Below are 15,465 nucleotides of genomic sequence, written 5' to 3' on the forward strand. Positions count from 1 at the left end.
TCATTGATCCTTTTCCCTACTTTAATATGAAATTCTAGAACGATAAACGCTGCTCCTACTTTATTTACTGAACTCTTTGATGCATCCATATAAATCTGGACATAACGGTGGTAACTATCAATATAAGCCTGTATGGTATGTGAATCATAATTAAACTCTCTCTTCTTCTTTTCTAATAATGTGAAATCTATAGTGGCATCTGGAAGTATCCCAGGTGGTATTGCTGGCAAAGGCACTGTTGGACTCATGTTTAATTGATCTACTTCAAGTTCTGTCGCTTTCTGTGTCATTGTCCATCTAAAGCTTTTTGTTTCCCTCCCCTCCTTTTCCCAACAAGGGATCAAAGTGTCCAGTGTTGGATGATCCTGACTATGACCCTGTAAATTAACCCAGTAGTTCAAGGATAGCTGTATCCTTCTCATTTCTAGTGGCATGTCTCCCATTTCCACATGTAATCCTGCTGTTGGAGTTGTTTTAAATATGCACCTGTGCATCATCTCAAAGCCTGATAGTGTATCTTATCTAATTTCCTTAGGGAAGTGTTTGCTGCTGACCCATACACCACAGAACCATAATCTAATACTGACCCAATTAAACCACTGTATATGGTCTTCAAAGCAGTTCTATCTGCCCCCATTCACTTCCAACTAAACACCTCATTACATTTAGTACCTTCTTACATTTTCCACTACTTTCTGAATATGTATAAGCCATGTAGGTCTTTCATCAAACCATATCCCTAAAAACGTAAAAGTGTTTCACTCTTTCCAATTCTTGATTATATAATTTTAGTTTTATTTTTTCATTATCAATTCTTTTCAGGTCCCAGCCTGACCCTTGCATTCTTTCCATTCTCCATTTTAATTCTGCCTCTTTTACCCAGTTTCAACCCATTACAATTTCAGTGTTAGAGAGCACAGTCTCCAATACGAACTCCTCCTCCTGCATCATAGACATCATCCCCACTAAACTGCTCAAGAAGGTATTTTCCACTGCTAGCCGTTATTCTGCAAATTCGTAATAATTCTCTGGCCTCTGGTTCTTTTCCAGGCAGTTTTAAGCGTGACATTGTTCACCCATTGCTAAAGAAACTTAATCTAGATCCTGTGTCGTTAAGTAACTACAGACCAATCCCCAAATTGTCTTTTTTATCTAAGGTTCTGGAGAAAGTAATTTCATCTCAATTGATATCTTTTATAATAATCATTACATTTATATAGTGCTTTTCTAGACACCCAAAGCACTTCACTGTGAAGGGGATGACTCACCTCAACCACCACCAATGTGTAGCATCCACCTGGGTGATGCATGGCTGCCATTTTGTGCTAGAACGCACACCACACATCAGCTTGAGGGAGGAATCATTAAGCCAATTACATGGGAGGATGATTAAGTGGCCAGATGGAGAGGACCAGGTTCCGGCAGCAACTTAGTTTTCCCAGGAGGTCTCCCATCCAAGTACTAGCCAAGCCCACATTTACTTAGCTTCCATCATTTGGCAGAGTCAGGGTGCATGTTGGTATGGCTACCGGCAGTTATGAACACTAATAATATTTTTAACTGTTTCCAGTCTGGTTTTAGAGCACTTCATAGTACTGAGACAGCTCTAGTTAAGGTTACTAACGACCTACTGCTGAGTGCAGACAGAGGTGACTGCTTGATTTTAGTTCTTTCAGACTTAATGCTGCCTTTGACACGGTCGATCACTGTATCCTCTTACATTGCCTAATTGGAGACTTGGGTAGACATCAAGGGCTTGGTTCTTAGTTTATTACGCTCATACCTCTCCAACAGAACCTTTTCTGTTGTTCTGGGTAACTCTCCTTCCTTGATGTCTCAGCTGAGTTGTGGTGTCCCTCAAGGCTCAGTTCTTGGCCCCCTTCAGTTTTCTATATACATGCTGCCTCTTAGTCAGGCTATTCAAATTCATGATGTGTTTAACCATGTTTATGCTGACGATACTTAGTTATACATGCCACTAAAACCCACAGATCCTAGCAGCCTAGCCAATCTCACAACTTGCCTCTCTGACATTAAATCCTGGATGTCATTAAATTTTCTTAAATTTAACTATGATAAGTCTGTTTGGTCCCCCAAATTCCATCAGCACTTTTGGTATAAATCTTGGTGGTCTGTCAGGTAGTCTTAAGCAAGCTGCTAGGAATCTTGGGGTAATATTCAATGCTAGCCTCAGTTTTGATAATCAAAACAAACATGTTCAGTCTGGCCCACCATGTTGTTCTCCAGCTGAAGGTAATCTCTAAAATTAGGTAATTTTATCAATTAATGATCTACAAAAATTTGTGCATACTTTTATTACATTACATTATATTACATTACAGTCATTTAGCCGACGCTTTTATCCAAAGCGACTTACAATAAGTGCATTTAATGTAGGAAATCAGGAGAACTACTAGTCATTAGAGGTCATAAGTGCATCTAAACAAGCATCTAAGAGCAAAACCAGTGCTAAAGTAAAAGTGCAAGAAAGAGATTTTTTTTTAATGAGTGACTACAATAAGTGCTAAGAACAAGTAACAGGGTAGTAGTTCTTAAAGAGGTGAGTTTTCAACCTGCGCCGAAAGATGAGCAGCGACTCCGCTGTCCTGACATCAGTGGGGAGTTTTATCTATTCTTGGCTTGATTATTGCAACATACTTTACTTGGGTATCAGCAAGGGCTTCCTCCATCATCTGCAGTTGGTACAAAATGCCACTGCGCGGCTCATTACTGGGGCAATGAGGCATGACCATATCACTCCTGTGCTTGCCTTCTTACACTGGCTCCCTTTTAGATTTCGAATAGATTTTTAAAAAATTGCTCACTTTTAAGGCTTTAAATGGTCTTGCTTCTACATACATTTCTGATTTATTGACCTAGTATATGCCCTCTCGACCATTAAGATCCACAGATGGAGCCCTGCTGGCTATTCCCCGGTCTTGGTTTGTTACAAAGGTTGATGCTGTTAGAGCCCCCACACTATGGAACTCTCAGCCTACTGAACTATGACAAACTAAGTCTTGAGTTTCTTTTAAATCTCTTCTTAAAACTTTTCTCGTTGTGTAAGCTTTTGCAAATGTTTGATATTTGTTTTATTTAATGATACTGTTTTTATTTTTATTCCTACTTATTTGGTCTTATTCTTTCATTGTTGTTACTTCCTCTTTGCTCATGTCCTTTGGTCTTATTCTTATTTTTGCCTTGTCTGGTTTTATTTATTTTGTAAAGCACTTTGTAACATTATTTAGAAGTCCAATGTATATAAAATAAAGTATATAATAGTGCTACATAAATAAAAGTTATTATTATTATCAATATCATATTATTTGGGGTTAGCAATGGTGTCAAGACAAGGGAAAATTTGGTCTCCAGGTCTCTTTAATCTATATATTGATGCTCTATCCAAGCAGTTGAAAGCCTGTAACACTGGGTGCATGATTGTCAATACCTTGGTGAATCATATTATGTATGCAGATGACCTTGTCATCCTTCGTCCCTGTTGTGCTGGTCTTCAGCAGCTCTTTAATATATGTACTGTGTTATGGTGTGGCGCGTGATATCAAATACAATGCTAGTAAGAGTGTTGTCATGGTCTGCAGAACCAAAGAGGTCAATTATCTAAAATTTCCTGATTTTAAATTGTCTGATAATAATCTTGGTGTCTCTAATAAGGTGAAATATCTTGGACATTTTATTACAGAACAAATGACAGATGATGATATTTATAGGCAATGTTGCATGATGTATGCACAAGCAAACATTTTCTCACACAAGTTTAGTATGTGTACAGATGGAGTGAAGATGTCTCTGTTCAGAGCTTATTGCACACCACTCTATACTGCACACCTGTGGTCAAACTACAAAAAAGCAAGCTTACAGAGACTTCAAGTAGTTTCTAATGGTGCCATGATCATTTTACTTAAGAGACCTAGATGGTGTAGTGCAAGTGAAATGTTTGTGGCTGCAGGAGTCAATACTTTCCAAACTGTTTTAAGAAATCTCATGTGTAATTTTATTTGCTGGCTTGATGCCTCTGTAAATGAGATCTTCTTGGTTTTATCAAACATAAGGTTTAGTACTACACGCTACCAATACCAGCTGTGGAGACATTGGTACAGTTGTCTCTTTATAAGACATTAACATATAGTTCTTCTTTCTTAAACCATTATCTTTTATGGTGCCTTTGTAATTTATTCTATGTAATGTGCTGTCTGTGATGGCCTGGCGGTCTGTCCAGGGTGTCTCCCCGCCTGCCGCCCAATGACTGCTGGGATAGGCTCCAGCATCCCCGCAACCCTGAGAGCAGGACAAGCGGTTTGGATAATGGATGGATGGATGTCCTGTCTTTTATCTGGACCCTGAGTCTGAAATACAGTTGGATTGAGTTGATGCAGGAGCAGTGAATCTGCAGGTTTTCCCCAGCGTATTCTTTACATGGTGTTTTCATGTGTTTTGGGGCAATATTAGCCAGCTGTGACATGTTTAGCTTGTTTTCTTGTCTTTGGTGTCAACAGTTTCTATCTTCTATATAACCCGACCATCTTCACAGTGAAGGTCTATCAGTGTCGAAGATCTCTGTCAGTGTCGTCCCAACGTGTCCCATAGAACGACACGTGTTCCCTTTAATCCAATACTACGTCAGCTGATGTCATTAATTACTTATGCTTTCTAATTAACATGTTACAGACTTGTGAATCTATTTCTTTGTTTGTGTTAAACTAAAACCTGGATGTGGCCTTGGAACCGTTTCATGTGTTCAGAGCCATGTTAAAAAGCTCTGACAGCGGCAGACAGAAAAAACCATTTCATGACTTTTAGAGGCAAAGAAAATATTTGAAATATGATTAATAGTGAGATTAGGGGCACCCAGGTGGCGTGGTGGTCTACTTCGTTGCCTACCAACACGGGGATCGCTGGTTTGAATCCCCATGTTACCTCTGGCTTGGTCGGGCATCCCTACAGACACAATTGGCCGTGTCTGCAGGTGGGAAGCCGGATGTGGGTATGTGTCCTGGTCGCTGCACTAGTGCCTCCTCTGGTCGGTCGAGGCACCTGTTCGGGGGGAGGAGGACCTGGGGGGAATAGCATGATCCTCCCACGCGCTACGTCCCCCTGGTGAAACGCCTCACTGTCAGGCAAAAAGAAGCGGCTGGCGACTCCACATGAATCGGAGGAGGCATGTGGCAGTCTGCAGCCCTCCCCGGGTCAGCAGAGGGGGGTGGAGCAGCGACCAGGACAGCCCAGAAGAGTGGGGTAATTGGCCAAGTACAATTGGGGAGAAAAATAAAAAAAATAAATCGTGAGATTTAGAGCTGCTCTGTTACTTTTTTGAAGATTACAATTAATTCCTATCCCAAACACACAGAAAACAGAGAATTTAGACAAATATGAATACTTCACATTGCCGGCCTCGTCCTGTCCCATTTAATCAGATGTGTGGGACAAATGTCTGTTTATCTCTACATGTTCATCTCTACATGGCGACAGATCACACTTCTCTACCACTTCACTGGAGAAAATAGAGTCTTCATAGCTATCTGTATGAATAAACCAGCATGAAGCCCAGGATAAGTTCTCTGCATATAAACCAAAGTGCTACAAAAGGACCTGACTTCAACACGAACGTCCATAAGAACAGATTACAGGCCGGTGCTTTCCGCTTCCTTCATGTCCATCAGAGTCATTTTTTCTCAGTGTATTCTTCATTACTGGATTTGGAGGATTTGTTCTGGATCTTCCTCAGGTTCTGTCGGACTCTGACAAACTCCAGCAGCTGCGCCTCCTCCCGGACCTGCTCCTCCTGCTGTCTCTCCTGCTGACAGGGAGAACAAAGCATTCGTATCAGTATTCCACATTCCCTCTTTCTCCGGCAGAAACCCAGACTGGTTCAGTTCACGTTAAGATGTCTGAAATATGAAGTTAATTAAGTTTCCTTTATTAATCCCCTTGGGGAAATTCAGTTACTGCAAATTAACCCATCCTAGCTGTGAGCTGTGTCGCTAGGAGCAGTGGGCTGCTGCCTTCATGCTGCGCCCGGGGACCAACTCCAGTTCTCTTCCCATTGCCTCGGTCAGGGGCACAGACAGGAGTATAAACCCTGACATGCATGTTTCTCCTGATGGTGGGGGAAACCAGAGCACCCGGAGAAAACTCACCGCAGACACGGGCAAAACATGCAAACTCCACACAGAGGATGTCCTGGGATGACCCCCAAGTTTGGACAACCCTGGGGTTCAAACCCAGGACCTTCTTGCTGTGAGGCGACAGCACTCACCACTGCGCCACCGTGCCGCCCAAACATCTGAGATCCTAAACCGAATTGGGTTCGTCTGTTGTTTCGACGCTGTTTTGAGTCGATGTGCAGTGACGCCTATTGTCCCACCAACAGAGTGAAGTGTCCGTTCTGTGATGAGCGGATGAGTTACCTCCTGCTGTTTCCGCTGGCGTCTGAGCAGAACCTCCTCCAGAGGAGTCCTGCTCTGCTGCTGCTCCTCCCGCTCACTCTGCTCCCTCCTCCTCCTCTCCAGGACCCGCTGCAGCTCCAGCTTGCTGCTCAGCACCAGACCCCTGGACCAGAGACGAGACAAGGGCGACGACGTGAGACGAGGTGACACAAGATGTAAAATGAGATTAGATGAAGTAAGACAAGGGAGGAGATAGTACTACAGTGTCATGAAAAAGCATTCACCCCCTCCCTCATGGGGGTTAAGTTCCCCTTCCTGATTTCCTCTATTTTTGCATATTTGTCACACTTCATGCTTTCAGAGCTTCATACAAAATGTAATATAAAAGGAAGAGGTCCTCGAGAATATAGTTTTTAAATGATAATGTTATTTATTTAAGGAAAAAAGTTATCCAACACCAACTGACCCAGTGTGAAAAAGTAATTGCCCCCTTAGTTGGTCAATCAACCAATTAACCAAATTTAATTGATCATTGGATTCAATTAGAGCAGACACACCCGGGTTTGATGATGACTGCCAGCCCTTTTGAATCTTGACATGACTTATATAAAACCTCACCATCAACATAAAGTAGGCTACAAGGTCTCGACAAGCAGCACACTATACTGCCATCAGAAGCCCTTCCAGAAGAGATGAGGAGAAAGGTTGTTGAGACATGTCGGTCTGGAAAGGGTTACAAAGCGATTCTAAGACTCTAGGACTCCAGCGAACCACAGTGAGACCCATCGTCTCCAAACAGAGAAAACTTGGAAAAGTGGTGAATCTTCCCAGGAGAAGCCGGCCGACCCAATTTCCTCCAAGGGTGCAGCGACGACTCATCCTGGAAGTCACAAAAAAAAAACCCATGACAACATCTAAAGAGCTGCAGGCCTTAGCCTCAGCTAAGGTCATCATTCACGAGTCGACAGTAAGAAAGAGACGGGACAAAAATGGACTTTTCATGGGAGAGTTGCAAGGCGCAAACCACTGCTAGCTGAGCAAAACATTAGTGCTCGTCTCACATTGGAAAAAAGAAAACAAAACAAAAACACATTGATGACCCCCAAACATTTTGAGATGACGTTCTGTGGACAGATGAGTTAAAAAGTGGATTTTTTTTGGAAGGCACGGGTCCCGTTATGTCTGGCGTAAAGCAAACACAGCATTTCCCAATAAGGACATCATACCAACCGTCAAACGTGGTGACGGTACTGTGATGATGTGGGGGATGCTTTGCTGTCTTAGGGCCTGGAAGATTTGCCATGACTGAAGAACCATGAATTCTGCTCTCTACCAGAAAATTCTGAAGGAGAATGTCGAGTCATCCGTCTGCGATCTGAAGATGAAGTGTAATCGGGTCATGTAGCAGGACAATGATCCAGAACACAAGAGTAAGTCCACCTCAGAATGGCTCAAGAGAAACAAAATTAAGGTTTTGGAGTGGCCTAGTCAAAGTCCTGACTTGAACCCCGTCCAGATGCCATGGCAGGACCTTAAACGAGCAGTTCATGCTCGATTACCCTCCAATGTTGCTGAATTACAGCAATTCTGCAAAGAAGAGTGGGCCAGAATTCCCCCACGGCGATTTGAAAGACTGAGCTCCAGTTACAGGAAGTGTTTGGTTGCAGTTGTTGCTGCTAAAGGTGGCACAGCCAGTTATTAAGTTCAGAGGGGCAATTACTTTTTCACATGGGTGTTATGGGTATTGGATAACTTATGTCCTTAAATAAATGAAATGATCGTTTAAAATGGTATTTTGTGTTTATTCAGGTTCTTCTTGCCTTATATTACATTTTGTATGAAGATCTGAAACCATTCAGTGTGAGAAATATGAAAAAATAGAGGAAATCAGGGAGGGGAAATTAACCCCCATGAGGAAATGTGTGTGTGTGTGTGTGTGTGTGTGTGTTGGTGTGTGTGTGTGTGTGTGTGTGTGTGTGTGTGTGTGTGTGTGTGTGTGTGTGTGTGTGTGTGTGTGTGTGTGTGTGTGCATGCTATCGTCTAGCTAGCTGAATGTGACCAGGAGTGTGTTGCGATATGAAGTCCATATACACTCACTGGCCACTTTATTAGGTACACCTTGCTAGTACCGGGTTGGACCCCCTTTTGCCTTCAGAACTGCCTTAATCCTTCGTGGCATAGATTCAACAAGGTACTGGAAACATTCCTCAGAGAGTTTGGTCCATATTGACATGATAGCATCATGCAGTTGCTGCAGATTTGTCGGCTGCACATCCATGATGCGAATCTCCCAGTCCACCACATCCCAAAGGTGCTCTATTGGATTGAGATCTGGTGACTGTGGAGGCCATTTGAGTACAGTGAACTCATTGTCATGTTCAAGAAACCAGTCTGAGATGATTCGAGCTTTATGACATGGCGCGTTATCCTGCTGGAAGTAGCCATCAGAAGATGGGAACACTGTGGTCATAAAGGGATGGACATGGTCAGCAACAATACTCAGGTAGGCTGTGGCGTTGACACGATGCTCAATTGGTACTAAGGGGCCCAAAGTGTGCCAAGAAAATATCCCCCACACCATTACACCACCACCACCAGCCTGAACCGTTGATACAAGGCAGGATGGATCCATGCTTTCATGTTGTTGACGCCAAATTCTGACCCTACCATCCGAATGTCGCAGCAGAAATCGAGACTCATCAGACCAGGCAACGTTTTTCCAATCTTCTATTGTCCAATTTTGGTGAGCCTGTGCGAATTGTAGCCTCAGTTTCCTGTTCTTAGCTGACAGGAGTGGCACCCGGTGTGGTCTTCTGCTGCTGGAGCCCATCTGCCTCAAGGTTCGACGTGTTGTGCGTTCAGAGATGCTCTTCTGCATACCTCGGTTGTAATGAGTGGTTATTTGAGCTACTGTTGCCTTTCTGTCAGCTCGAACCAGTCTGGCCATTCTCCTCTGACCTCTGGCATCAACAAGGCATTTTCGCCCACAGAACTGCCGCTCACTGGATATTTTCTCTTTTTCGGACCATTCTCTGTAAACCCTAGAGATGGTTGTGCGTGAAAATCCCAGTAGATCAGCAGTTTCTGAAATACTCAGACCAGCCCGGCTGGCACCAACAACCATGCCACGTTCAAAGTCACTTAAATCACCTTTCTACCCCATTCTGATGCTCGGTTTCAACTGCAGCAGATCGTCTTGACCATGTCTACATGCCTAAATGCATTGAGTTGCTGCCATGTGATTGGCTGATTAGAAATTTGCGTTAACGAGCAGTTGGACAGGTGTGCCTAATAAAGTGGCCGGTGAGTGTAGATCCACATTAGTATTGGAGCAGATCAATAACGCATTATCAGAGCCCATTTCACAAAGTTGAACTGAGATTCACCCCAAGTTCACAGGGAAGTCATGACTTCTGCGAGCATCGACTGTACGACACACAAGTGACCTGGGTATCAAGGCTCGTCTTCAAATCCAGGTTAATGGAGGTTTCATCTTACAGGATCACGGATCATCTTAGAACCGTCTTAAATCTGTTCAGCTGATTGATGCATGGTTGGTGAACACGCCAGTCTTCCTCCTTCTAGCTCCAGAAGCCGTAAAGTCCAAAAACAATCATTCAGTGCTTTAGAGTCGTTTACATGCCATCATTAAAGCGGATGGAAGACATTTGCCTTGGTGACCCACGGAGATGGACTGTGTTCTGGCACATTTAGAGAAAATCCATGATGGCTATAGCCCCTCCAGTATAGACATGAGGCACGAGGTTAAAAATTGGGGCTTTATTCCTCTATCGGACCGACCTGTGAGAACTCGTAGGCTGCTTCCCAGATAGCAGACACATTTGGGCCTAATCTGGGGCACTTTTGGTACTTACGGCTCAGTTACGACACTGGCAACTGTTGGTTGGGCCAGATGTGGCCCAAATGTAATGAACCAGGCTTGACTTGGATTACAGCACATACTATGTGGGCCAGATGTGGCCCAAATGTAATGAGCCAGGCTTGACTTTAGTTAAGGCACATGCTGTGTGGGCCAGAAGAGGCCCAAATGTCATGACCCTGAGTCAACGACGTCATTCAAGGCCAAATGTGGGCCGTAAGATAATTGCACATGTGGGCCATATTTGGGCCCCAGATTCTTTGCCATCTGGGTTACTAGTTAAGAGGGGCCAAATCCTGCTTGTTTCTTCCTTCTTCTTTTCTAAGGTCTTGCCATTGTTATTTTGGTGCTTTTGCGTTTTGCTTGCAAGGTGTTTGGTTTTATTAATTACGTGCGGAACACTGAAGTGGCAGGAATTATTTCCGCCTCTAGGACTACTTTATATCATAGGTAGGAACTAAAAAATAGCCCAAAAGGTGCCAAACTAGAAACTTAACTGACAATGTGAGGCAATTACAACGGTCACATGTCAGGTTTGAGCTCTGACACTGATGTCAGCAAACAAACAGCAGTGTAACAGGGGGTTTACTGGGTCAGAGGTCATCAACGCTGTGATACGGGTGGCCAGGACAGTTCATAGCGTCAGAGAAATATTTGTCTGGACATTCCTGTGGGAACGTGATGAGATGCAGAACTCCCATTCAGGTCCATCTCTGTTCACATATCACTTTACATGCCAGGCGACTCCAAGATGGCGGGTCGGGGTGTGATGTCAGAGAGAGAAAGAGAGACACTCATGTATTCTTCATGAAGGCAGAGTTTGGAGAGAAGTCTCTGGAGAAAGCTGTTTAATTATGGGCACTAAAGTTAACACAAGACTGCAAATTTATTATTTCATAAGCAACGGTGAGACAAACCTGTCCTACTCATGTTGTCTGACATATCCTACATCACAACAGTCCGACATAACCATGTCCTACATAACTATACATAACTATGTCCTACATCACAACTGTCCTACATAACTATGTCATACATAACTATACATAACTATGTCCTACATCACAACTGTCCTACATAAATATGTCATACATAACTATACATAACTATGTCCTAAATCACAACTGTCCTACATAACTATGTAGCAAAGTCAGAGAATGTAGACATCATATCGTCTCTTCTTTAAAATAACAAACGACCTCTTTTTACAGTATTGGTTCATTTGTGGTCGTGGTTCCTACTTTCTGTGGGCCAGCAGCAGTTCCTTGTGGAGCTCCTGGTGACTCCTCGACGTCCTGACGGGTTTAAAGGAACCTGAGGAGGTCTCAGCTGAACCGCCGGGCTTGAAATCAGCCATGACGTCATTATCTATGGAAAAATGACTGTGGATTAGATCATTAGATCGTTAAATCAGGGAGTCCCATAGTGTGGTGCCTGTGCAGCTCGTCTAACGGATCCTCGTTTTCTCCGTCTTATCGGTTTCTGAGCCCATGCGTGCGTCGTTCTCTTTGTTCTTTATGAGGGGTATCGTGTGTAACTTTGTTGCAATTTGATTCAAATACCGGCGTTCTAATTTCCATAACCGCTCTGTTGTGTATGATTAATTATAATTTAAACTTGATGCAATTTTTCTTAAATGCGGCTCATTTGAATGTGACGACACATTGTTGTGACCTCTTGAACACTGTGTTCGGTGTGTTGTGATTATCCGTACATGATTGAACTTGATGCCTGTGACGTGAGTATAAACAGGCTGTGTTGGTGTTGGTGAAGCTGTGGGGACTGGCGGTGCACCACCCCGCTCAGGATGGAGAAGGCTATGTTGCCTAAAGTTTGGGAACCGCTGCTTTAAAAGTCATCACTCTGCTGGGCCGCACAACACTTCAAAGACCCAATCTGTGATTTATCTGACCATGTCAAACGGAGGTATACTTTCATAAATAATTGAAGAGTTTGAGTCGTAGATGTAAAATAATCATGTTGTGTGTAATAGAACATGTGGGTCTGTTTGACTCCAGTCTTTACAACCATCAGAGATGTGAACACACCTTTTACAGCATCAGAACACATTAGAAACTCACATTTAGTTGTTGTTTACGGTTAGTCCTTGTATTAAGACACCTGTCAATCAATTTGGGAGTGAAAGCGGCTTCCTGTGCCGTCACCCTTTTCCACTACATGGTACCGGCTCAACCCGACTCGACTCGCCCTTTCTTCGTTTTCCATTAGTGGAAAGTACCGGCATTTTGGTAACTGTTACCACTTTTCTGGAACCGCCTTTGTCGAGATTCCAAAAAAGCTGCAGCGGGTACCAAAACCCTACACCGAGGGGGTACTGTGACGGTACAGGAAAACGACACAGAAGCGAGCCGAGCCGAGTCGAGCCGGCACCATGTCGTGCAAAAGGGGCATTAGACGAGTGATGAAACGTATCTGCCAATAAATATTCTGCTCCAGATGAACTGATTCAACCTTCTGTGATTTGCTTACCTGGATTACTGAGCATGACACTTGCTGTCCTGTGGTTGGTAGTTTGGTAGCGGGGGTGAAACTTTGAATTACATTTGGATTAAGGACCATAGCTTCACACCGGTCATACTTAACGGTTAAGTTTTCACATAAGTGGTTCTGAATGAGGCGTTATGCAGATACCGGTGACCTGTGTGGCGAGGGACTGACCTCTGTGTGGGAGGAGTCACGAGGAACGACGGCTGTCCAACGCTGATCATCCCGCGGGGTCAAAGGTCAGGGCTCCTGGACGGCTGCAGGGCATGTGTGCGTGTGTTGCTTTTTTCCCCTAGATCTTAAAAAGAGAAGCACTGAAGGACATGCCGGCTCTGACGGGCCAGTGAAGGACGTTGAATTGGAAAAGGGGGGAATAAAAGAGATGGATCTCACCGCGAATGTCGGCCTGACAGACGACAATACCTTCAGACCTGCGGCCAGCAGGGTACCCGCCGGTGTGTGTGTGTGTTGGGGGTAAAATAGGGCGGGTGCAGAGAGGAGAAAAAGATTGAAATGAAAGCCTTGGAGGGGGGCAGAGGGGGGGGGGGGTGCTGGAGGGGGGGTGTTGGAGGGGGGCAGCAGATAGAGTTTCCCTCTGGTGGACACCGTTACCTTTTTTAAATGGATGATTAGAGAAAGCAAACCAGCCCACGAACCTTCAGTCTATCTAAGCAGAAATGAAGGAGGAGAGAAGAGACGACGGCCGAGAGAAACAAAACTGAATTAGAGATGTGGGAGCAGCTGGTTGGCTCCTCACATTAAAAAAAATAACAACACTAAGCTAATAGGAAAGCATTAGAGCTACCCCCCTTGTGTGGTTTCAATTCAACTGAAACACAATGGAAATATGTGCAGAAATGCAAAAAGCAGTCATATTGCATGATAACCTGTTGCACAAATGAGATAATTATCATTAACGACAAGGCTTTGTGATCAGCCAGGCCACAGATGTCCTACTTTGATGAATACTACAAAAAGAAGGAAAAAAAAGAGCCTCACAACATAATTATTCTGCTTTGTTAAAGAAACGAAGAAGAGCTTAAGCCTTACCGGAGCTGTGGTCGGTGGACATCAGCAGCTCCACACGGCGACAGCGCAGAGCGGCGTCACCTGAGCCCGTCCCGCCTCCGGCCTGCACTTCCCTCTGTCTCCACACGAGGGAGCGCTCCTCAAAAACACCACCGCTATATTCACTCGCTCTAAATTCGCCGTTTAAATCAATTTTACTCGCCTCTGTTTTGATTCATCTCATTCCGCCATCTCTATTTCATCACGGTTTGACATTTTATTTCATTTTATTGATTTATTCTGTCTTCTCTTGTACCATTACCTTCATATAAATGTAATGATGATGATGATGATGATTATTATTATTATTCTATACAGACAGGTGACAAATGAAAGGAAAAACCTGAATGATTGAACCCCCCCCCCCTACAGTGAGGCGGTCTGTGAGCTCTGTTATGCTGTGGGGAGCATTTTCCTGGCATGGTTTGGGTCCACTTGTCCCCTTAGAGGGAAGGGTCACTGCAAATCAATACAACGTTATTCTGAGTGATCACCTTTATCCTATGATGAGACATTTCTATCCTGATGGGAGCGGTCTCCTCCCAGATGGCAATGCCCCCAACCACAGGACAAGAAGGGTCACTGAATGGTTTGATGAGGATGAAGATGATGTAAATCATTTGCTATGGCCATCACAGTCACCAGATCTCCATCCAACTTGACACCTATGGGAGGTTTTGGATCGACGTGTTAGACAGCGCTTTCCACCACCATCATCAAAACACCAAATGAGGGAGCATCTTTTGGATGAATGGTGTCCATCCCTCCCTCCAGTAGAGTTCAGAGACTTGTAGAATCTATGACAAGGAGCACTGAAGATGTTCTGGAGGCTCATGGTGGACCAACACCTTACTAACACTCTTTATGTTGGGTATTTCTTTAATCTGTCACCCATCTGTATGTGTGCATGTGTGTCTGTATATATATATATATATATATATATATATATATATGTTCTCCCAAGTCTTTACAATCAGGGGGGAAAAATAAAAATTCTAGCCAAGATGTCTCCAGGTCACAATGGCAGTGAAGGCGGATGAAGGCTGCAACAGAGGGTGGTCCCCAATCGTCTTGGTTCTCCATGCCATTGGACTCTGGCCACCCCCTGCCAAAGGACCGTGTGGTGGCTGCAGGCGCATCAGCCTCTCCACGTAAAAAGCTGTCACGCACAGGCGTCCTCCCATTATGCGGCTCCAGGATCGGCCTCTACGCCCACCCGAGGACCGTCACAATCGGTACCGAGTGACCGCCAATGATTCGATTGTGCAGTGCTTTTCAGACCAGTGCTGCCGAGAGACTCAACCCAAGGCACCTGATTGGTCGACAAACTCAAGGCATCGTTGGATTGCTGTTGGCGAGGCTAACAACAACAGACCGCTTTTGACATGGACATTTTGATAATCACAGAAGACGTTATGTGTTGGATTTGTCCTTATCGACTTATTGTAAGAAGTCTCTAAAAAGACACCGCAGTTCAAGGCTGCAGTACAAAGCTTCTGAAAGACACGATCACACGGGAGCCAAGTTTCGAACAGCACAACGCTGGGCTTCTGGTAGCAAAGGAGTGAGTCTCTAGCATTCAGCATCCCAGAGATATTCTAAAGGTAG

At 44.2% G+C, this 15,465-nt stretch overlaps 1 protein-coding gene across 1 annotated transcript; it reads right to left on the reverse strand.

Moving 5' to 3' along the window:
- Nucleotides 1-5,680: 5,680 nt before the first annotated feature.
- si:ch211-218o21.4 (actin-associated protein FAM107A) lies at nucleotides 5,681-11,641 on the reverse strand. Its single transcript, XM_056275185.1, has 3 exons — nucleotides 11,526-11,641; nucleotides 6,426-6,567; nucleotides 5,681-5,815 (listed from the first exon to the last, which is right to left on the reverse strand). The coding sequence occupies exons 1-3, from the start codon at nucleotides 11,639-11,641 to the stop codon at nucleotides 5,681-5,683; spliced, it is 393 nt and encodes a 130-aa protein (XP_056131160.1).
- Nucleotides 11,642-15,465: the final 3,824 nt, after the last annotated feature.

This window comes from Lampris incognitus, chromosome 2 (assembly GCF_029633865.1).
Source record: "Lampris incognitus isolate fLamInc1 chromosome 2, fLamInc1.hap2, whole genome shotgun sequence".
In the NCBI taxonomy this organism is placed as follows: Eukaryota; Metazoa; Chordata; class Actinopteri; order Lampriformes; family Lampridae; genus Lampris; species Lampris incognitus.

What these genes read in the sequence shown, in the direction of transcription:
- si:ch211-218o21.4 (XM_056275185.1), bottom strand. Translation starts at nt 11,641, where the DNA reads ATGGCTGATTTCAAGCCCGGCGGTTCAGCTGAGACCTCCTCAGGTTCC. An exon ending in CTGCTGCTGGCCCACAGAAA is followed by an intron (nt 6,568 to 11,525) that starts GTAGGAACCACG and finishes TCTCTGGTCCAG; the next exon opens with GGGTCTGGTGCTGAGCAGCA. An exon ending in GCCAGCGGAAACAGCAGGAG is followed by an intron (nt 5,816 to 6,425) that starts GTAACTCATCCG and finishes TCTCCCTGTCAG; the next exon opens with CAGGAGAGACAGCAGGAGGA.